This window comes from Aotus nancymaae, unplaced genomic scaffold (assembly GCF_030222135.1).
Source record: "Aotus nancymaae isolate 86718 unplaced genomic scaffold, 86718_ANA_hifiasm-v0.15.2.pri h1tg000058l, whole genome shotgun sequence".
NCBI classification, from domain to species: domain Eukaryota; kingdom Metazoa; phylum Chordata; class Mammalia; order Primates; family Aotidae; genus Aotus; species Aotus nancymaae.
This window is the reverse complement of record NW_026988472.1, coordinates 27,703,674-27,728,110: the sequence shown is the minus strand read 5'-3', so window position 1 is coordinate 27,728,110 and position 24,437 is coordinate 27,703,674. Positions and strand designations below refer to the sequence as shown.

Here is a 24,437-nt window from a genome sequence, read left to right as displayed (position 1 = left end):
GAGAGGCAGTTCAGGGTTATTAAGTTATTTTAAAACATTGCCTGGGCTGTTGCTGCTGACCTTTGTGAAGGGAACAGGATGCTGCTTCCCAGGGGGACAGAATAAGAAGCAATTAGAGAAGCCTAGGAGAGGCTCGGGAATGTTTGGGAATTCACACATACCCCAAATTACGTGGGAACTCTAAGAATGAAAATAAACTAATGTGATTAGGGACATATTTGCGTTCTAGAAAATATTCTAAAAATGCAGCTCACACTGGCTATATCTCTATGAGTGTTTTCCTAAAAGCCCTAACAGTTGGTATCTAATAGAGGTCAATTAGTTTTCAATCCACTTTCAGAGGAGGGAAGGAAAGCTAATTAACATTTCTTAAGTAATATTCCTTGTGTGTCATAAAGTAGAATGGGTGTCAGGTTAAGCAAATGGCTCAAATTGACAGAGTTAGGGTATGATAAAGCTGTTTCAAATGCAGATTTATTTGATGTGACTACTATTTTTTCTAACACGTGATTATGTAAGAAAGTACATGTTTAAGAAAGTTAGAAAAAGAAAATGGGAAAATAGATGAAATAATTTACTACTCTTCTTTTGGAGAAAGCAACCTGAATATGTTTTATGCTCATTCTCACATTTCCGAAAGTGCCACGAATGAGGCAGGGAACTCCTATGCTATACCATGCGTATTATAATAGAGGATTATTTTGCCTGTACACACATTATCTTTTAGCTGCCACAGGTGTAGGTATATGTATATATGTTGCCACCTTTCCACATTACATATGCCATATAGAATGCTACAACATTTTTCTGCAAAATAAAAACGTATCATTGATGACATTCTGTGGCTACAATATCCTGGCCCCAAAAGTGGTTTGTATCCACAATGCTCAGTGAAAAACAGTAGATGATCAATTTAAGGCTCTATTAACCACTAGAAAACCAGAAGACACCTCATGAATGATATTTAGAAAAAACAGGCTGGGCACAGTGGCTCATGCCTGTAATCCCAGCACTTTGGGAAGCCAAGGTGGGCGAATCACAAGATCAGGAGTTTGAGACTAGCCTGGCCGATATGGTGAAACCTCATTTCTACTAAAAATACAAAAATTAGCCAAGTGTGGTTGTGGGCATCTGTAGTCCCCAGACAGTGGGGAGGCTGAGGCAGGAGAACTGCTTGAACCTGGGAGGTGGAGGTTGCAGTGAGCCAAGATTGTGCCACTGCACTCTAGCCTGGGCAACAGAACCAGACTCCATCTCAAAAAACAACAAAAAAAAAAACAAAAAAAAACCAAAAAGACCACAGTTCTCCTGAAACAAAGCTAGAGCTGAGAGTGATCTGAGGCATTATCTACTTCAACCTTCTCATTGAGGTTGAGCTGTTATACTCCTTATCATATTGTTAGATAAAGACAGAACAGAATCTAGAACTCAGAATTCATACATTCATGTTAAGCACTGTCTCTTAGGCACCAAACTGTAGGAGATATGAGAAACTCTGTCAAACACTCAGCATGCTTTCTAACAGTAAAGCTCATGTCTACAGGGTATGAGAGATGTATTTGAGTGGTAAATCTAAACTGACACACAAATACTAGAAGATTTTGTTTTGAAGGTAAAATGAGTCAGCAAATGGAAAAGCACATAGAATTACTGACATATATTCATTAATTCATTCAAATATTTACTGAGTACCTGCTATCTGCAAGGCAGTAAGCTAGAAAAAGATATACAACATGTATCCTCATGTAGTCTGTTATTTCAGTCAAGGTGATACAAAACAGTTAGCTTATGAAAGTACAAAAAAGGATGTGAGGTTTTTTCATGAACCTATGAGACACAGATGATATCAACATCTACATCTCCCAACAAGATCTACAAAACCAAAGGCAGCACTCAGTACTCCGTACAACACTATGACACCCCCTTTCACTCTCTTTCAGTTAATATCTTAACCTAAATGTTTTTCATGATTATATCATCAATTATGTATTACCAACTATTCCTTCATTGTGTTTCCAGAGCTTAATGAGACTCAGGTAATGTGACCTTTAAAACCATCAAATGGCAGAGGAGAAAGCTCAGCAGAGAAGATTGACCTCTGGGTTATCTTTGTGTACTAAAGCCTTTTGAAAAGTCACAGCATCAGGCTTTTGGCAGTGATTTCAAAAATTTAATTATCCCGAGATATTCACCAGCATCCTCAAAGCTCAAATTAGACAGCTGATTCTCTGTTGCATCCACTTCTTATCATCAATAGTGCTAAACAGTTAAGTAAAACATTTAATATTATTTGTCCTTTCAATCCTGATAAGATTGATGGTGCAGTAAGAATCCTCAAGGGCAATATGAAGATTCATTTTCACTTCTCTAGAAAATGATCACAAACAATTTCTATTTCAAAATCAACATTCAGAGAATGTTAGTACTGGAAATGACCTGTGATATTATGTCATTCCACTTCCTTAAATGACAGGAGGGGAAACTGAGGCCTACAGAATATAAGCAATTTCTCGTTGGTCAAATATTAATAGGTAGGTGACGATAAAGCTGGAACTAGAGTTCAAGTCTTGTGATGCCTAGTTTATTCAAAATTTCCCCTATTTAATATTATCTTAGCTGCTAAAAGGTATGGTTTGAAGGAACATACACATAAGAAGGATCTTACCAGAAACAGCACCAAATTATATACTACATGAAGTGTTCATATTGTATGAAATGTTATGACAAAATTCAACAGATTTTCAAACCGAATGTCAGAAGACTTTCATTCTTAGAATAGTGAGGTGTCTGGAATAACAAATGAGGACATGTTTTCTATGTTGATACCATACTCCAGTTTCTTTTTAATAAGAGCCCATCTCATTGTCAGAAGATGTATCTACTACAAACCAGCCAACACAGGGATATTTAATATGCTGATTGCTTCTAAGGCTACGATGTAGTTACACACTGCTCCCTCCCTCTGTATATAAATACAGATACTGAAATAGTGATCAATATTCTGAAGGATCAAATCAATCAACCAAAACTTGAATTGGAGGAATGCCTGGCACCAACAGGGGCTAGAGCAAGAATGAAAGCAAGATATGCTTTAAGCATGGGACATATCTGGAATCTGAAAAATTGCCATTAAAGTAGTTATAGAGGCAATATAGTAGGGGGCAAGGGGAAGTGGTGTCAAGACTCAGAAGCTACTGGAGTTAGGGGAACACTGGTACTAAAAATCATAGCACAATCCATGAGTTCAAACCAGAATGTAGACCAACAGGATACAGAAAGCCGCAAATACCAAAAGGTAAATCTAGACAGATGGCCACGGTTCCATGCAGAGAGTCAAATACTCGTACTAATAGTTATAGGTATGGTAAGTCATAAGAAGACCGGAGAGTCAGAACCCAAATCAGCAATTTTGTCAGCACATACAGCCATAGTAATAAGAAATGTTGATTGAAGCAACTGTTCACTTCATCCAGTAAGGTTTGCATTTTGCTAAGTATCACATTTTGCTAAGCAGGAAACGGCAGAAAGTTGTGAGCACCTCAGATGCAGTAAATGGCTGTGGAAACATGCCTGAGATTGAAAGTGAAGAGAAGGGTCGATCAAGGTCATCAGGCAACATATACAGAAATGTATATACAACGTCAAAAATTAGCAGCAGGAAAATATAAACACTCCTTTGGACATGAGTTGCTTCTTGAGCACTGCATGTAAGAAAAGCCAAACAGTTAGCAAGTTCCCAAGAACCCCATTTTTCACTCTTCTGTGAAGGGCTTCAGAGATATTTAGAAAGGTAACCTGATGAAATGCATTACTATTGATTGAGTCAGCAGGTTTACTCCTGAGTTTCATTAGTGAATTCTTCCCAATATTTAGCAACCACAGCGTCTTTGAAGGAGGAAAGGACCAGCTTGTCTAAAAATCAAATGCTTCCTCAGGGACAGCTGGCAGAAATATAAGGTCAAACACTTCAGCTGGTATTACAGAAAAGTAGCAGAAAACTGACCTTCGGCTAGAACTAATATATGTAGAAGAGGTTATAACCTCAATTGATCTCTCCATTTCTGTACCAATGGGAGTCAGCAAATAACATTTACTCTCTTCATGAGTGAGTAGAAACTAGACAATGCTAACAAATTTCATAACCAATATTTGGGCCGGTCTAGTCACGACATCCCAAAGAAGGTATAACAGAGCTGGAAGAGATCCAGGGAAAACCAACTGAGATAATCAAGGGGAAAGCTTATATTTCAGTCAAGGACAGACTAAAAAGGATTAGAATTTCTCAGACTGGGAAGATGCAAATAAAAAGCATCAGTTGGGGGATGTGAGGCTAAAGTCGACTCTGGATAAATACAAATGTCTTTAGTGAATTTCAAAGAATTTAATTGATGCCATTCCGTGAGGTGAAAGGATACTGATTAAAGAGAAATTAAAATGCCTTTATTTATATAGGGATTTATGGAATATATTATTATTATTATTATTTTTGAGATGGAGTCTTGCTCTGTCACCCAGGCTGGAGTGCAGTGGCGTGATCTTGGCTCACTGCAACAGCTGCCTCCCAGGTTCAAGCAATTCTCCTGCCTCACCCTCCTGAGTAACTGGGACTACAGGCACATGCCACCACTTCTAGCTAATTTTTGTATTTTTAGTAGAGATGAAGTTTCACCATGCTAGCCAGGATGGTCTTGATCTCTTGACCTTGTGATCTGCCTGCCTCAGTTTCCCAGAGTGCTGGGATTACAGGTGTGAGCCACCACTCCTGGCCAGGGAACCTACTATTATTAAGACAAAGCTGAAATGGGAAATAAGAAAAGTTGGACATCACTGGATAAACTCCCTGTCAGTTGATTTACAATGCATTCTTAAGAAATGGTCATGATATATCCGAATTTTTTAGGTAAAATGTATTAGGTTACCTGACCAAACAACCATTGGTATCTTCATGTGGGACACAGTTCTGAGCTAGATGCCCTGTTGGTCTGAGCCAGTGTGATATTTCTTATGCTTTCATTATGACATCTATGCTGGAACATCCTGCATGCATGTTTGGGATTCCTAAATTCTTTTGACAGTCCAGAACACAGAAGAATAATTCCATAACTCATTAAGAAAGCAAGAGAGTCCCAGCTCTTGGCTCTGTTTGATTTACCCATATGGGAGTATGCAACATAAAAAGGTGAAAGAAATCCCAACAGAATGCAGCAGCTGGTTAAAGGCTATTATATTGAAATTTTCATGAGTTTGACAGTAGGCCAAAAAACTACAAAATGGTAGAGAGTAGAAAAGGCAGTTGTAACAGGTTGAACATTGTCGGTGATTATTTTTTCAGTGGCAATGAAAGCTGTAATCAAATAACCTGAAAGAGATACTGGCAGGAATAAGGGAGCCCTAAGGGAGAGGAAATATGAAAACTGTAACAGTGATATATGCTGTGGACTAATAAACTAGAGAAACATGTAGTTTGAAGTATCAAAATCAAGGTTCTTAGCATCATATGAAAAGCTGATGTCAGGATGCAGGCATAAACACTGCCTGATTTGCAAACTAGAGCAAAAGATGTTAATGACTGAAAACCTCAAGAATGAGTGCACCATTCAACAACCAACAGGAACTGTGCTCTTGGTATAGAAACCTCCTGCTATGTGGGCGATCCCTTTATCCCAGCATTGAAAAGAAAAGTTATAAAGCATTGCAAACACAGTCCGAGAAGACACCTGGTTTTGCAGCTGGGCATCTGTGGTAAAAACTCTTGACTGGAAGTCAAGACAAACAAGGTAAGAAAGAGGGAAAATGAGGACTGGTTGAAGAATTGTCACTGTAAACTTATTTTTATTATTTTTAGACCAATACGGCATCTCAGATTATGAGTGGCATTAGGAAGTGCAGAAAGTCCACTGAACCTTGTACGTCAAATTAATTTGGTTTCGATAGAACATTTTAGATAACAGTAATGGCTAGTAAGACACAAATGTCATTAATCATCTGCTTACTGACAATGTTCATTTTATAAACATGTGTTTTCCCTATATTACAGTTTAACATTTTACACTTATATTTGAGAAATTATATCATCCATAATTTCAAACAGATTATAATTGTAGAGAAAATTGCTCTCCATAACATTTCAGAGATATTTTAGAGAAATTATGTTATTTTCTCATTCCAAGGAACTGATTATTTCAGAGGCTTTTAAGGTCTGGATACTCAACTTTCTGCAAATTTGGCCTGCCTATTGTTCTATCTCTCTTATCATGAGCCAGGAGGAATAATAGTCCTAAATTATATGCCAAGATTTGAGTTTTTTAAAGAAGTGCCTGGTGAAATTGGAGTGGGTTTATGGGGCATATCTAAAGCTAATTAAACAGTGGAAAAATGAAATTCCTATTTTTTAAAAAGAATTTACATTACGTCAATTAAAATAATGCATTTTAAAAATAAAGATATTATTGAACAAAAGCTGAGATCTTAGGTTTTTAAGTTTGGACAAGACAACTGAACGAGTCATACTCATTAAGTCTTAGAGCTAAACGGATCTTAGATATCATCTAGTCCAACTCTATATTTTATAAATTAGAAACCAGGGTTTGGCTGGGCACAGCGACTCAAGCCTGTAATCCCAGCACTTTGGGAGGCTGAGGTGGATGGAACACCTGAGATCAGGAGTTTGAGACCAGCCTGACCAATATGGTGAAGCCCCATCTCTAATAAAAATACAAAAATTAGCTAGGCATGGTGGCAGGTACCTGTAGTCCCAGCTACTTGGGAAGGTGAGACAGAATTGCTTGAACCCGGGAGGCGGAGGATGCAGTGAGCTGAGATCACACCACTGCACTCCAGCCTGGGTGACAGAGTGAGAACGTCTCAAAAAAAGAGAAAGAAAGAAAGAAAGAAACCAAGGTTTTTATAGGTTAAGTGACTTGCCTAAAGCCATACAATTCACTAATGACAGAGCCTCTAAGACTAGACTGGAGGACTAAAGTTGAAGTTTTCTTTTTTTTTTTTTTTTGAGACGGAGTTTCGCTCTTGTTACCCAGGCTGGAGTGCAATGGCGTGATCTCGGCTCACCGCAACCTCCGCCTCCTGGGTTCAGGCAATTCTCCTGGCTCAGCCTCCTGAGTAGCTGGGATTACAGGCACGTGCCACCATGCCCAGCTAATTTTTTTTGTATTTTTAGTAGAGACGGGGTTTCACCATGTTGACCAGGATGGTCTCTGTGCCCTTATCAATACCATCACCATCGTCTTCAGGTACATGAAGGAGCATTGGACATTTTAGGATATGTAGCTGCTCTCTAATTCCACTGAGAAACAGCAAGAGACTAATACACAGAAAGGAATTACAGCTTTTCTGGAATTTGTTTCTTTTTAATTTTTTAGATGGAGTTCACTTCCATTCACCCACAGCAATGTATTGGGATCTCTTGTAGTAGATGTAACATCAGGGAGAAGAAGATGAATATTTAGGGGAAGAACGATGGTACTGGGGAGACCCTAGGAATCCACGTGAGACCTCTAGTGAGCCCCAAACAGTCATTTGAAGAATATTAGCTTAAAGTTGTCTTAAATTCTTCAGTGATTCTAAAACCTTATATATGAGAAGAGAAATAGAGTATTTCAGCTCACAAAGGAATTGGATAAAAGTGAGAGATTTATGAATTGGTAGAAGTAGCAGCAGGTCTTACATACCTTAGAAATGAAAATTTGTGAGGACAAAAACACTGATGTAGAAAATCACTGTGTGTAGAGTTTGAAGAAAATTGTTCCGTAAAGTATACAGTGGATGTAAGATAATACAGTGGATGTCTAAATCAATAAATTATTTAATAAAACATGTGACTTAAATAGGTATTTAAAATGTCTAATTTTGAGTGAGTAAATGAATGAACTAAATATAACAAAAATAATAAAAAAATTCAAAAAATAAGAAAACCAAAAAAGCAGAATCAAAGCATACTAACAAAGAATTTTTAAAGTTAAGAGATACCTCATTTGGAAAAATTTAATAAGATAAATGCTAAACCATTTTCTAAAGGATGGATCCCTTCTGAAAGAGTCAAAAGACTACCTTCACTCCCATTTTTCTGAGTTAACAAAATAGAGGCACAAAATCAAATTTCTTGAGGACTGTAGTAATGAAGATGGAGGACTGCTGTTATTGCTTTAGAATTGAATTAAGAAGAATTGATGAGCAGTGAAAGAATAAAAACAGATTCGATAAAAGATGGCAGGTGGAAAAAATGGGAAAACATATAATATTTTTAGTAAGACTCATAGCAGAAGCAAGTTCAAAGACTTCAGATGGTAGTGAAGACTATTTTATGAACTCAGTAAATTTTAATTGTTGTTGAGGTTTTCAATTCAAAGTTAAATTTCAGTTAACAGTTACTCTACTGTACAAAGGAGGAGAGACTGGAAAGTCATCATAATCACTCAATATCCTCTCTCCTCTATGTTGATCCAATGTATTGTCATTCACATTTCACGCAAAATCCTACAGAAGGTGCTTTGGAGCACCCGTATTCTTTTGACTGACACAAATGAAAACAGTACCATTCTGCTGTTCTTAGGTGACAAATACCGAGTGTTATGTACCAAGAATGAACAACTAAGCCCCACAAATCGAGGACTGCCGCTTTCTGCCTTTTGGAAACATGAAATATTCATTCACCCAAAATAGTTGTGTACATATATCTGCAGAAATCATCTATCTTTGCCTGAAGAAGAAATGTGGGAAAACCCCTAAATAAATGAAATTGTTCTTGCAAAGATTGACTCTCAGTAATAATAAAATTAACTGGGGCTTTTTGTTCTATTGTGAAAAACCTGCCCCTCTCTGTCACAAAACATACCATATATCTTGCATTAAATAAACTTTTCTTAAAAATGGTTCCCTATTGCATCAGCAAATTTACAATGGTAATTTTAGAATAAGTTTATCATCCAAGCTTCCTCAGGAAAAAAAAATAAATAGGTATCGTAGGCCAGGCTAATGTCACATTTTAAAAATAAACTCACTTGTGAATATACAGATTAGTCACAATAAATGTTCCTTTAAAAATGTGATACTTCCAACTTACTTGATATAGTAGGGCACTTTGTTTGGCGAGATGGCTCTCTCCCAGGGACCCTGGACAGAAGCTGAAAAGGAGAGAGGAAAAAAAAAAAGAAAGGCAAGGAGGTCAAATTCATCACCAACAGGAAAGACAACATTAATCTCCAGAATTACAATTTTACACTTATATTGGTCTGTTTGCTCAGCTGCCCATGAAGACGGGATGGATTAACCTGCTGTTCTGAAATTTCTGTCCTAATCTAAGTGAAATTGAACTCATTCAGGCACAAAGATAAATGCAAAGAAAAAAAAAAAAACACAAACCTTTCCACTGCTAAACCTATAGAACAGATAAGAAACTGAATGAGTAGACGGATGGGGTTTCTTGCATGTGTTTCCATTGAGGGCTTTTCTTATAATACTTCCTGTGGCAGGTTCTCAATCTCTTTTACTATTTGATTGACTGGATTTTATTAATTCAGTAGGTGAAATATCTCTGTGTAATATGTTTACATTCTAAGTTACTGAAGCTAAAGTAATATGCTTATCACTCTGGTATGCTTGTTTTCATCTTTATTGGTTTAAAGAGAATCCAAATTCATTTACCAAAGACAAGCTTAATTTGGTGCCTCAAAATGTCTGCTGACCAGTGTGATCTTATCAGAAAAGGTGACCAAAAGTGAGGGAATGGCTACTGATAGCAGAGTGTAATAAGACTTTTGTTATGAGTGATGAATCCTATAGGTGAAATTTCATGTCACATACTGGGAATTTGTTTTATTATGACTTCACTGTGTATTGGTCAAATGAATGATCTTTGCATTTTTTTTTTTTTTTCCAGGCTTAAGTTGTAGGATTTTTTTCCTAAAGCTGAATCTCTACAAATAACTTTTATATACTGTTTGATCCGACGTTTTTTTTTCTTTCAATAATCTTGTTTAGGAGGCACTATAGCGTTTCCTCAACAATATCATCTTCCTCTTGACTATAGTTTTAAGACACTGGAGCTTTAAGAAACACAGAATATTATCAGAAATAGAAATATAAGAAGCATTCTTATTAACATCTAGCAATTTTATGTGTCTATATGTTTTTCCCTGAATTTTCATTCCACTAATAATTTGAAGCACAGCTGATGCTGACCATTATTTCCTCCTATGAAAAACTCCCTTTTAAATTAGTCTCACAGTAAATTCACTCTGCAGTGTATTGAGATGTAAGAAAACGTCAAAGCTAATATATCCTTGACTATACTGTATAATGTGAAAGAACAGCTTCTAATAAAAGTTAACTTCACCCACTGCCAGACAATTTAAGGGTAATGAAACTCCAGCTTCTTTATTTTATATAAAGTAATAAGAGGGATCAAATAACCCAACCTTTAACCAGACATGCTATTTTGTACCTTGGAGATATGTGATTTAAATGATACAGGAAATGGATTTGTATTTAGCCACTAATTATACTTTTTTATTTTGGCATATGGAAAATTTTAATATGGAGAAAAAAGACATTTAGCTGCTGTTTTAAAGTATTCCCTGACATTCAATTTCTCTCTGTCCTTCTCTCTCTATTCCTTTCTTTTCCTGTCTCCTGCCTTCCCTGCTTCCCCTTCCATCTTTGCCTTTCTCATTCTTTTCCAAACTCTCCTCTTGTCCTATTTTCTTCTGTAGGATACAGCTCTCCTGTCCAAATAAGTTCACGGAGTAAATAAGATCTGATTTAAAAACATGGGCTAAAACCAGGCATGGTGGCTCACACCTGTAATCCCAGGACTTTCGGAGGCTGAGGCAGGCAGATCACCTGAAGTCATCAGTTCGAGACCAGCCTGACCAACATGGCAAAACCCCATGTCTATTAAAATAAAAAAAATAAAAAATAAAAAAACCAGGCGTGGTGGCGGGTGCCTGGAATTCCAGCTACTTGGGAAGCTGACGTAGGAGAATCACTTGAACCCAGGAGGCGAAGGATGTAGTGAGCTAAGATCACACCACTGCACTCCAGCCTGGGCAACAAGAGTGAAACTCTGTCTCAATAAATAAATAAATAAATAAATAACATGGGCTAGACTTCCTGACCTACCTGGTCAGAGTTTGTTGTTATGGAAATGTAAAAAAGGTAGCCCTCTATAGCAGTAAACGTGGTGGAGAGCCAGAAATTATAGCTCCTGGCTGCTCAGTGTACCTTCTTCTTAAAATACCAGCATCATAAAAGGAAGAAGAGAACTCCAGAGAGCTTTTGGTCCAGCCCTCACTGGCTGTGAATGCCAAGCCTGTGAATATCTAAACTGAGAAAAGAATGGCTATTCTTTCCTTAAGGGTCTCTATGGGCTGAGGCCTTGCAGTTTCTCTTATTATACCTTACTACTTTTTTATTTTTTAATCATTCTAGTGGTCCAGAAATTCTAATTCGGAGGATGGTAGACCATCCTCTGATAGCAGAAGAATCACTTTCGATTTCCTACACTATTCTCAGGCGTCTCAGAAAGAAGTATGATAGAGAGGGTTGCTGGCTGCCTGGCCTGGCTTAGGGGCTTTCGGCCTGAAAGAAATGACCTCCAAGCAGTGAGAGACAGAGGGAAATTGTTGTTGCCTGGCTGAGCTAATGGGAAGACCTACGTAGGGTATCTAGAGTTGACTTTATATTTTTACATTAAAAGGGAAAAAAATTCCAAGTAAATGTCAGAGAATTTATCAGAATATGTTTGAACCAAATGGCTGAAACTATTATAAAAGAATTTTTAAAATATACATTCTAGATTAATATGAAATTTCAAGCTTTTGTAATTGTAGTGAGTGTTCATTTGTTGCCCTTAAAAAAACGCTTTTTGTCTTTATGTGTAGCCATCAAATATGCCCAATGGTGAGATTCAGTGTATGTTTTCTTCCTGAAAGATGTTTTTTCCCTTTGATTCACAGTTTCTAAATTCACCTAAGCAAGTGCTTTGCAGTCATTGTTTGGAACTCTGCAATTTTATACTCAAAATGTCCTTGACACAATAAAAAAAAAGGAAAATAACAACAGCCTCCACTCATTCCTTCCCTGCCCCATCATAACCACATACACACATACACTGGAGCGACCTGCTTTAGAAATAACACACAATTGGATGATAGGTCCATGGAATTGGGTTCAGTGCTCCTTCTCAAGAGATTCTTAAGCGTTGTCGGCAATTTCATTTTGGGGCTGCCAGATGACTCTGGAATCACATCTATTCAAAAGTTGATCAAATACGTGGTAGTGCTCATAAGTGTGCCACAGAATTTTTTCATTTCTTTTAGTAGTACTGACGCCAACAACAGCTGTTTCTTATCTCAGTGTACCAGCAGAAGCTTGTCATTCTTCATAAAGCTAGCCTACGTAACAGACACACACATCTTTTATGCCTGATATGTCCGTTTTTAGTAGCCCATCAAAAGCGGATTTATCGGCAAATAGTTTTTATATGACACCGGGTTGTCCTTTGGTATTTTCTTATACAGATGTGTCTATAATCACGATGTGTAATTCCAGCGCAGCTTTGTGATTCAGATTCTTGAATGTAAAAATCATCCATTAGCATATGGCACCAGCATCATGGGGTATTGTCTACTGAATTTAAATAGCAAACTACACATGCATTTATTTATTGCAAAACCAACCTCTGAATTTTCCCGTGTGTTACAGATACAGTATGTTATTAAGAGCAAGAAAGAGTAGCAATTCTACCTTCAAAAGCTTTTCATCCCTTGAGGTGACAGGATTCAATATTGTGCCCAAGGTAGTTTTGAAAATCACAAGCACAGGCCACATTATTTAGGGAAAGTTCTTATTTCAACCATTTTTAAATGCACGATGAACAGAATGTGCCAAGTGATGCACCCTGGTGTTAAGCCATATTTTAATCAACACAGTGGCCTAACCAGAAAATTAAAAAGAATGCTAATGTTATTTTAAGACACGCCAAAAGATCACTCTCTGGAATTCCAACCCAAACACATTTATTAGTCTTTCTACTTTTCTCATATTCGGTAAATTTGGAGTTTGATAACATAGGTGGGTCAAAAAACTGGGGACAAGGCCAGGCACAGTGGCTCATGTCTGTAATCCCAGCACTTAGGGAGGCTGAAGCAGGCATATCACGAGGTCAGGAGTTCGATACCAGCCGGACCAACATGGAGAAACCCTGTTTCTACTAAAAATACAAAAATTAACTGGACGTCGTGGCATGCACCTGTAATCTTAGCTACTCAGGAAGGTGAGGCAGGAGAATTACTTGAACCCGGGAGATGGAGGTTGCAATGAGCAGAGATCATGCCACTGCACTCCAGTCTGAGCAACAGAGCGAGACTCCATCTCAAAAAAAAAAAAAAAAAAAATGGAAGCAGTTTAGATAAATAACCAATATAGCATTCACTGGAAGTAAAATAGAAAACTCACCTCTGGGGTTTAACAAAAGGCATTAGGGCATATCTACTAGCCACTGGCACTTAGCTCCTCAGAAGTACTCAAATTCTGGTAATGGTTTTATGGATATATTCCATATTGATGCAATGAGCAATGTTTCTTAATCTTTTCCCCACTACCTCTGCACCTCACACCCTGGGAATCTTTTTAAACATTTTTTTTTTACTAGTTGTTTTATCTCTCATAAAATTTTAATACTACAGATATACTGTATGCCTGTTTATGGATTATGTGTATCTGTGCTTTACACATAAAAAGAGTAAGATTTTTTTTTCATTATCAAGGAAACAATTTTCACCCTCTTGGGAGTAATATCACTCTCATTAAGAATGCTTGATCTAGAGGAAGTGAGGGGGAAGGTGGGAGGTGGAGAAAGGAACAAGGAGTTATTAAAAACAACTTACGTACCTGAAACATGACCTAAACTAGCTCATTTCATACTCATAATGACCTGTGAGGTAGGTATTGTCATTTTCATTTTGCAGATGTTGAAGCATCACATGAGATCACACGAGATCAAATGAGCTAGTAAGGTCGTAAATTAGATCCTAATTTTGGTTTATTACTCAAGATAGTATCAGATAGATGATCCAAGAAATAAAGGAGAAAAAAAATATAGCACATTTCTACCACGTGCCCTGTACTGTATGTTATCTAATGTAATTCTCTCAAGCACCCTGTGAAATCATGCTATTCCATTATTACAGATGAAGAAACCGAGGCTCAGAAACATTCAGTAAACTAATCCAGATCACACACCTAGTACAGGGGGCAATCAGGATTACAACTAAGTCTGTTTAGTCTTCGAACTTCACTCTATTTTATCATGTGTGGTACATAACTGATAATAAATATTTGCCAAAAAGCCAAGTAAATACAAAAATCTGAAAAAGGATTATTACATCATCTAGTCCAAATTTGCTACATTATATCTGGTATCTCCATTTACTCTCTACATCATTTCCACCAAGTGGTTTTCCAGGAGATGCTTGAACAACTTTATTGCCATCACATTATGGAGGAGCTTTTTTGAATTTTCCATAGCTTTAGTGATGATTAGAAACAGCTTCCTTTTACTCTGGTAAAAAATTGCCTTCCTGTCATCTGTAGCCATCTGTAATCTCCACCATAGCTCCTGTTTTAAATGTCCCCAATAAATTATCTGATCAGTTCCAGAGATGCTAATTTCAAAAGAGCTAAGATGTAGTTCATTTTCACCTAATGAAGACAAAAACAGAGCCCCAGTTCCCAACGAAAACACAATGTAACTAACATCACTTCACTCGTTATGCAACGCTTCGTTACAGAGCACCTCCTTTGCGTTAGACATTGTACAAAGTGCTGGCACTGTTGCAGTAAATAAGACAGACACAGTTCCTGCTACTTTGCTCTTAATTTTAGTCTCCGAGGATATCTTTCAATGAGCACATCTGCCACTCCAGCATTAAAATCAATAAAGTGATATTTACTGAACACACATTATGTGCTCAGCTTCATGCTAGGTATTTGCAGGCAGGGGTGGGTTGGGGAAAGAAGCCCTAACACACACCACACCCTTAAGGGCCTTATTATTCAAATGGGATCAGGCTTCACAAGAACATATATTATAAAGGGATTGTATCAGTCAGGGTCCTGGCAGAAAACAGATGGCATAATCAAGTTGGCTAAGTTGAAGAGACTAGTAGATGAGCCGTTTACAAAGGTGTTTGTTAAAAGGGAGCCATCGAGCATGTGCATAGGGTCATGTGACAGGATCTTTGGTCAAGGGAAGTAGGTAGGGAGGGAGTCGGGGGAATAAGCATTCCAACCTCATTCTCCATTTCCTACCATCTCCCACCACGGTGCTGCGCTCGCTGAGCCCCAGCCTGAAGCTCGGAGAGCTGGGGATTCCATTCATGCAGCCCACACAGGTCAACCTCACAAGACCCAGGGTGAGGCAGGGAAGTGTGGAGAGTGAATGCAGAGGGACAAAGTGTAGACACTTTCTCATGCTGCTGTTATGGCAATAGCCTCATAACCGTCTGCAGGTTCTCCCTAGCTTCTCAGCTAATCCAGTGTAGCACAAATAGATTAATTTCTCCAAAGTACTATTTGGAGCCTCTTACTCAAAAACCTTCTATATTTTATAAATGAATTTTAAACCACTCATAAAAATAAGCTAATAAACTAATTTTAAAGTTCCTTCCTTTGGTATCCAAGAACCTTTACATCCTGACTTTTCCTCACTTTTTAATCCCAGTCCTTCCTTACATGACCTGAATGCCTTTATTTCTCCTTGCTTTCAGACCCCTGTGCTCAGTGACAGAGACAGCTGCCTGTATTATACCCAGTCTCCTTCATCTTTAGTAACAGAATTCCCTCCTTCCTTCTTTCCTTTTTTCCTTCCTTCCTTCCTCTTTCTTTCCTCCCTTCCTTCTCTTTCTCTCCTTTCTTCCGTCCCTCCTTCCCTCCCTTCCTCCCTTCCTCCTCTTTCTCTTCTTCCCTCCCTCCCTTCCTTTCTCTTTCCCTCCTTCCCTCCCTCCTTTCCTTCTCTTTCTCTCCTTCCCTCCCTCCCTTCCTCCCTTCCTTCTCTTTCTCTCCTTCCCTCCCTCCCTTCCTCCCTTCCTTCTCTTTCTCTCCTTCCCTCCCTCCCTTCCTCCCTTTCTCCCTTCCTTTCTCTTTCCCTCCTTCCCTCCCTCCTTTCCTTCTCTTTCTCTCCTTCCCTCCCTCCCTTCCTCCCTTCCTTTCTCTTTCTCTCCTTCCCTCCCTCCCTTCCTCCCTTTCTCCCTTCCTTTCTCTTTCTCTCCTTCCCTCCCTCCCTTCCTTCTTTCCTTCCTTCCTTTCTCTCCTTCCTTCCTTTCTCTTTCTCTCCTTCCTTCCTTTCTCTTTCTCTCCCTCCTTCCTTCCTTTCTCCTTCCTTTCCTCCTTCCCTCCCTTCCTCCCTTCCTTCCCTCCTTCCTTCCTTCCTTCCCTCCTTCCTTTCTCTTTCTCTCCTTCCCTCCCTCCCTCCTTTCCTCCCTTCCTCCCTTCCTTCCTTCCTTCCTGATGGAGTCTCACTCTGTCACCAGGCTGGAGTGCAGTGGTGCAATCTCAACTCACTGCAACCTCTGCCTCTGGGTTCAAGCAATTCTCCTGCCTCAGCCTCCCAAGTAGCTGGGTCTACAAGCATGCACCACCATGCCCAGCTAATTTTTGTATTTTTAGTAGAGACAGGGTTTCACCATGTTGGCCAGGATGGTCTTGATCTTTTGACCTCGTGATCTGCCTGCCTTGGCCTACCCAGGTGCTGGGATTATAGGCGTGAGCCACTGCACCTGGCCTAGTAACAGAATTTGTAACTGTTTGATGCAGCAATGTTCCCAAGGACTATGTATGTCAACTGAGGGTATTTGTGTGAGGCTTCTGGGAAAGTTCTTTAAAGGTGGCTGACCAAATGGAGAGGCAGCTTTTGCCCTTCTCCCATTCCTCTTCCTGCCTGGAACACAGATATGATCATGGGCACAGCTATAGTAATCAGGAGAATGGAAGCTGTCTAGTTGCAATCCCCCAGAAGTAGATGAGACAAGAAGGTGAGTGGTTCCAGGCGCGGTAGCTCACACCTGTAATCCCAGCATTTTGGGAGGCCAAGGCAGGTGGATCATTTGAGGTCAGAAATTCAAAACCAGTCTGGCCAACATGACAAAACCCTGTCTCTACTAAAAACACAAAAATCAGCCGAGCACGGTGGCACATGCTTATAGTTTCAGCTACTTGGGAGGCTGAGGCTGGAGAATCGCTTGAACCTAGAAGGCTGAGGTTGCAGTGAGCCGAGATCACGCCACTGCACCCCAGCCTGGACGATAGAGCAAGACTCTACTCAAAAAAAAAAAAAAAAAAAAAGAAGATGATGAGTGTAAGCAGTTTTGGTGGTAATTGAAGGGAGCAGTGGTAGAGGAGTTGGGAAGTAAGGCAGAAAGGTAAGAAAGCTGATAAAGGACGCATTGCAGCTGGGGTCACCTGGGGCTCAGAGCAGCTAGGTGCTTCAGGGCAGAGCACACTTTAGAGTTATCCCACTCGAGGGATTACAGAACTGGGTTATTTATGTACTATTGCTTGAGGGCTGCTCCTGCAGTATGGAGAGGGTAGTCACTAAATCCCTGGCATTTCTGGCCTGCTCCTTGTGCTGATGAGCAGGACCCAGTATCCAGCAAAGGCCTAAATTCAGAGTTGCAGGTGTCTGTAGATGAAAGTCTAGGTTTGGTGTTCATGGATATGGTGAATGCCAGAGGGTATATGGGCATGGGCAGGGCTCTGACTGTGGCTGAGAAGAAAGATATGAGAAGATTGAGTTCCTGATGAAAAGGAGTTACCATTCCTGCTTAGCTCTGAATTTCTTTTTTTTTTTTGAGACGGAGTTTCGCTCTTGTTACCCAGGCTGGAGTGCAATGGCGCGATCTCAGCTCACCGCATCCTCCGCCTCCTGGGTTCAAGCAATTCTTCTGCCTCAGCCTCCCGAGTAGCTGGGGCTACAGGCCTACGCCACCATGCCCAGCTAATTTTTGTATTTTTTAGTAGAGACGGGGTTTCACCTTGTTGACCAGGATGGTCTCGATCTCTTGACCTCGTGATCCACCCGCCTCGGCCTCCCAAAGTGCTGGGTTTACAGGCGTGAGCCACCACACCTGGCCCTTATCTCTGAATTTCTATACAAGAAACATTAAACCACTCCATTAAGCCATTGTTTACTTTAATTAGGTGCAGCCAAGCCTGCTTCTAATCAAAATATCCCAACCCCATCTCCACTAGCAAAACCATCTATGGCTGCTCATATGATTCTCGGCTCAGTTTGGATACTGTCCCTTACATCATGCCTTTCATTCTTCTTTTTTCAATTTTCCTTTCTTTTTTTTTTTTTTTTGAGACAGAGTCTTGCTCTGTTGCCAGACTGGAATGCAGGGGCACTATCTCGGCTTACTGCTGCAACCCCACCTCCCAGATTGAAGCGATTCTCCTGCCTCAGCCTCCCAAGTAGCTGAGACTACAGGTGTGCGCCACCATGCCCAGCTAATTTTTGTATTTTTAGTAGAGACAGGTTTCACCATTTTGGCTAGGATGGTCTCTATCTCTTGATCTCATGATCCACCCACCTTAGCCTCCCAAAGTGCTGGGATTACAGGTGTGAGACACCACACCCGGACCTTCTTTTTTCTTTAATTTTCAATAATATTTATTTTTATTTTTGACTAAGAAACAATATCATGGTTGTAGAAAATCACCCAGAAGAAAATTCAAATCCCCTGTAACCCTCTGTATTCCCACCAATCAGCTATAACTTGTTAATGTTTTCATATACATGATTTCATATAAACACACATTTACTTTGTGAGATTCAGATCATATTATAGGCAAAGGTTTTTACACTGCCTTTTTTCTCTCAAAATATATTATGGGAAATATAATATGAACACATTTTCTACATTCTCATATATTCTTCTATAATCGACTTGTTATTTAAAAATTTACATATGGTAAAAATCACTTTTTGTGTATACAGTTCTGAGTTTTAACACATGTATAGATTCATGTGATGACAATCACAATAAGGATAAAACAGTTCCCTCACCCCCAAAATTTCCTCATGCTATCCTTTTGTAGGCAACTCCTCCTCCAGCCCCAACACCTGGGAATTACTGACTTCTTCTCTGCTCGTATAGTTTTGCCTTTTCCAGAATGTCATGTAAATGCCATATAAATACAGTATGTAACCTTTTGAGACTGGTTGATTTCACTCAGCATAAAGCATAATCCATATTGCTGTGTCTATCAAGAATTTGTTTCTTTTCATTGCTAAGTAGTATGCCATTACATGGGTGTACTGCAGCTTATTTATCCATTCAACTGTTTAAGGACATTTAGGCTGCTTTTAGCATTTGGCAATCATGAATAAAGCTGGTATCAACATTTGTGTACAGGTGTTTGCATAGGCATAAGTTTTGATTTCTCTAAGGTGAATGCTTAAGAGTGGGCTTGTTGGGTTACAACAGATTTGTCACTGATGAAAAAAAATTCCCACTTATGGATGTACCATGATTTACTGAAGAAATTCCCTCTTTGGGAACATGTAAGTGGTTTCCAGTTTTTCACTGATATAAGTAAGGCCACAATGAACATTTTTGTAGATAAATCATTGCACACATTTTTGTTAATTTTTAAGGCAAAATTCTTAGAGGTATATTTACTTGATTAAAGGTTATGAATGTTTTAAAAGCATTTTATATAAATTACACTTCTTCCAGCAGAAGTCTCTCTTTATGGATATAAGTATAAAGACAAAAAGTCAATTTTCTGCAGGTCAATAGTATTTACTTGGCGTAATTCTTAAGGCAAGTTAGACATACTGCTTGATGCAATAGATTATTTGGGAACATTCCTCTCATACTCTCCTCTACCCTTGATAGGCTGTAAAGCTCAAAGTGTTTAGAAAGGCACTCAGGATGTTGGCTTTCTATTTGAAAGCCCAATCCAGCATCTTGAGAGGGAGCTGGATAAAGCAGAAAGTTTCCAGAGTACAGATTCAGAAGAACTGGATTTGAGTCCTGACTCCCCTATCACTTCATGATCTTAAACCACTCTTTTCCCTGCCTGAGCCTTATTTTCCTTATATTCCACATGGGAATAATGATATCTCCCTCACCAAAATGTTGTCAGGATAAAATGAGGAAATCAATATGAAATTGCTTTGCAAAATGTTAATCACCACACAAATAATGTTTGTAGTCACATACCTATGATGTGTTGTCTGAATGATGGTAATTGTGGAATCAATTCTTTCTCTCTCACCTGGGCAGCATTTATCTTTAGCCCTGAATCCACTCTTAACTACTGTTAATGTGCCACATGTAGCATAAAGTATGGCAGAGAGAAATGCCTTTGAGTACTATCTAAAGGCCTGGGCTTATGGCACTTCTTTCTACATCTCCGTCTTCCTAGACAAATGGCATCTATACAATGGATCTTTCATTCTTAGCTAGACCATTTATCCACCATTCATCAGCATAAATGAAAAACAGATTTGTTTATATTTTATGCAGTGAAAAACAGAGGGCCACAGACTGATTAGCATTTGGCAATCATGAATAGAGCTGGTATCAACATTTGTGTACAGGTGTTTGCATCAGCACAAGTTTGGTTCTTTTCACGGAAATGCAAGTGAAAGGACAAGGCCATTAGCACTAGAATCACAGCAGATGCTATGAAAATGGCTGGACTGTTTAAAGAAGGAAGGTCGTACAAAGAGAGCTGTATGTATACGTCACATTTTCATACAATGGAATCTTGTTCAGCATTAAAAAAAGAAGGAATCTTACTATTAGTGACAAGGTGGATGGGTCTTGCTGACATGCTTAGTGAAATAAACCAGTTATAGACAGATAAATACTGTATGACTCCACTTATATGAAGTGTGTGAAATAGTCAACCTTATAGAAGCAGCAAATAGAAAAGTGGTTGCCAGAAGACAATGCAGGGGAAATGAGAAATTGTTATTCAATGGGTATAAAGTTTCAGTTATGCAAGATGAATAAGTTTTAGAGATCTTCTGTACAACATAGTGTCTATAGTTAATGATACTGTGTTGTACACTTAAAACTTAAGGAGATTAAGAGGGTACATCTCATGTTGTGTTCTTGCCATGCACAGACACACACACAAAAGAAAATGGACAGAAAACCTTTGTAGGTGGGATATGTTAATTATCTTTAGTTTGATTGTGGCAGTAGTATCTTGGGTGTATACATATGTCCAAACTTACCAAATCACATACATTAAATATGCATGTTTTGCATATCAATTATACCCCAAGAAAGCTATAAAAGTATAAAGAAAAGAATGGGTACAGTGGAGGAAAACAAAAGTGAATGTACACAGGCAAATGCCCCCAAATAGTGGTAGCAATACAATTGCTGTCAAAGAAAAATATTACAGAAACTAGAATAAAGTGGGGTGAAACACATCAGCCTAGTTGGTGAAGTATAAACAATTTTAGAGCCTGACGGAGTAAGTGTGTAGAAGAGGAAGATGTATTTGATCCCATGATCACTGGTGACCTCACAAGGGCAGTTTCAAATAGTGATCACAAAGGTTGAAGGAGTGAGTAGACAGAGGGGAAGCAAGCATTTGAGAAGCTGTGGATAAAAAGAGGAAAATGTAAACAAAAAGGGGGGACAGGTGGTTGTTGGTCATATCTCTCTTGTGCTCTGTAACCCAGCCTATTCAGTTCATTTCATTATTGAATTTGCCTAGGGTCTCCTTTATAATGTTAAATTATATGCAAAATGTATTTCCAACTTTTTCATTTCCTAAAGTCATAATCAAGATTATAATACAGTATTTAAGCTTTCATGTAGTTATTAATGTTGAATGTATACGTAATGTATGTGTAATTTTTCCCATTCCAAGTTCTTTCTATATGATTTCTATTTTATTTTGATATGACGCATATAGTTCCTATAGCAAGAGTAAGTTTTCTGTCATTTAAATGAAAGGCCAAGTTAAATTTAACACATTTCAAAACGTTAAATTAAAATAAGGATAGTGCTTTATATGTCTATATCAAATATCAAAAGTAAAGATTCAATGAAAACTTTAAGATCACTTACTAAAGTTTCAAAGATGGGCAGATTTTCCATAAAGATTTCAACAGCAGAGACAGATGGGCTACATTCCAGAGAGGAAGGTCACAAGAGTGATGAATGAGACCTCTAATGTCTGCCATAGCTGTGAAAATCTTTATGGCTAACTAAAATTCTTCACGAATAACAACCTGTAAATATTATATGAGCTGTCAGACAGATAATGCTGAGCTCTGAGACCACTGCACATGGTGAACAGAATACCACACCATGGGACTTGTTAGTAGATTGCCAAGTCAGAGTATCAGGCTCACATTTGATCTGGGAAGTCAAGAGTTCATACTAAAATACTTGGCAAGGTGACTGAGTTGCAGAGATAAAACTATATCTAATATCCAGGGCTGCTGGCTGCACGGTACTACAAAGTCTAATAACCAAATTTGGGTGGCATTACTCATGGAATAAAAGCTCCTTCAAATTGACTTAATAGAAAACTTCAAGAACCAGCTGGGCGCAGTGGCTCACGCCTGTAATCCCAGCACTTTGGGAGGCCAAGGCAGGTGGATCATGAGGTCAGGAGTTCAAGACCAGGCTGGCCAACATAGTGAAACCCCGTCTCTACTAAAAATACAAAAAATTAGCCGGGCGTGGTGGCAGACACCTGTAATCCCAGCTACTTGGCAGGCTGTGGCAGGAGAATCGCTTGAATCTGAGAGATGGAGGTTGCAGTGAGTGGAGATTGCTGCACCATTACACTCCAGCCTGGGTGACAGTACAAGACTCTGTCTCCAAAAAAAAAAAAAAAAAAAAAAAAAAAACCAAAACAAAAAAACAACAAAAACAGAAAGAAAACTTCAAGAACCTCATGGTGATTATTAGGACAGTAAGAAAGCAATCAAGCCTCCTAAGGTCAGATATAGGAAGATAGGTACCTACATAAATAGAGCCATGATTAATTCATACTCGTGTTTTTTTGAGTAAATTCAAACATAATTGGCTGTCTGCATTACCAGAGAACTTTCCTCCAGGTAATGGGGGTTACAGTCTTTGGGCCATCTGGGTTAAGTCAGGTTCCTAACAAGTCAGTGCAGTATTGCCAGATGCCTTGACTGCCTCTGCAGATGTGCTTTTAAAAGACGGCAGGCAGTCAACACCATTTGCTGAACGCTCTCTGTGTGAAAGGTATTGTATTAGGCACCAGGGAAATTTCAAGGAAAGTAAAATTTGAAACCTGAGACAGTAAGGAGCAACTCAGATATTAAAAACCAAATGACTATAGATGGGATATACATCCAGTAGAAAGCGAGAAGAGTGAGAAAGAACTAAAGCTATGACAGCAATTAAAGCAAAAAGAGTATAGGAGAGATTGAACATTGGTCCCATTTTTCACTCAATTGTGAAAGAATTAAACATGTATACATTAGCCATGGCCACATGGTGAGCACAGTGTGCTTCCCAGCCCCTTGACATTGGCTCGACCATGTGACTTGCTTTAGCAGACGTGATGTGAACAGAGGCTTGTCGTACTGGCAATCTGCCATGAGAACATGCCCCAGGTTGCTTCTGATCCTTTAGTCTGGGCCTCACAATCCAACACATTTAGAGACCAACCAAACTGAACTCACAGCCTAGAGGCAAACCCAGGCATATTACAGTATGAAGTGGAGCTCTCCAGTCAAGCTTTATCCAGAACACCTGAACTACAGTTGACCTGTTGGCCCACAAGCACGAGAACAGAAGCTCTGTATTCTTGTGTAGTAGTTATGTTGTAGCATTATTGTGGATATAGCTGATAGAGAGAGGAGAAGAAAGAGACGGGGAGAGGGGAAACAACAGTGTCCCAGAGATTAAAGAGTAGAAAGTACCCTCCAGCCAAAGTCTCTCCCATTTATTACTAGCGACATCCAAGGATTAATAGGGATTATCATGCTCTTTGGTCTGTGCAGTTGAGACTGGAGGGTTGCTATTCACTGGTGCCTGGAACTCCTTTTCTAAGGCTGATAATCCATAATACTTACAAGTATGAACTTGAATATGTTAGTAAGTTGTTCCAGTCTCAGTTTCCTTTTCTGTGAAATGGAGACATAGTAGTCCTTATTTTACAGCATTGGTGTGAGGATTAAACAGGTTAATCCATGCAAAATGCTTCCTCTGTGTTAAGAGCATAGAGTGCTCAATACTTTTTAAAAATTCCAATGCCTACACTTATTATCATATCTTCATCATTCATGTAGCGAGTTATCAGGATATTTATCTCATTCACTAATTTACTGCCAATGTGAGGAATCCTAGGGTAACCAGGAAAATGAGAGAGACTCTCTATGGTTCTAGAGTTAAATTATTAACTAC

The 24,437-nt window shown here is 39.0% G+C and overlaps 1 protein-coding gene across 12 annotated transcripts in view; it reads right to left on the bottom strand.

Annotated features, from left to right (window-relative positions):
• Nucleotides 1-24,437, bottom strand: part of DMD (dystrophin) — a 2,277,745-nt gene that overhangs the window by 208,845 nt on the left and 2,044,463 nt on the right. For all 12 annotated transcript variants that reach the window (XM_064364425.1, XM_064364424.1, XM_064364427.1 and 9 more), the window contains one exon: nt 9,080-9,140. In XM_064364425.1, the coding sequence (XP_064220495.1) occupies nt 9,080-9,140 (61 nt within the window). The remainder of the gene's footprint in view (nt 1-9,079; nt 9,141-24,437) is intronic.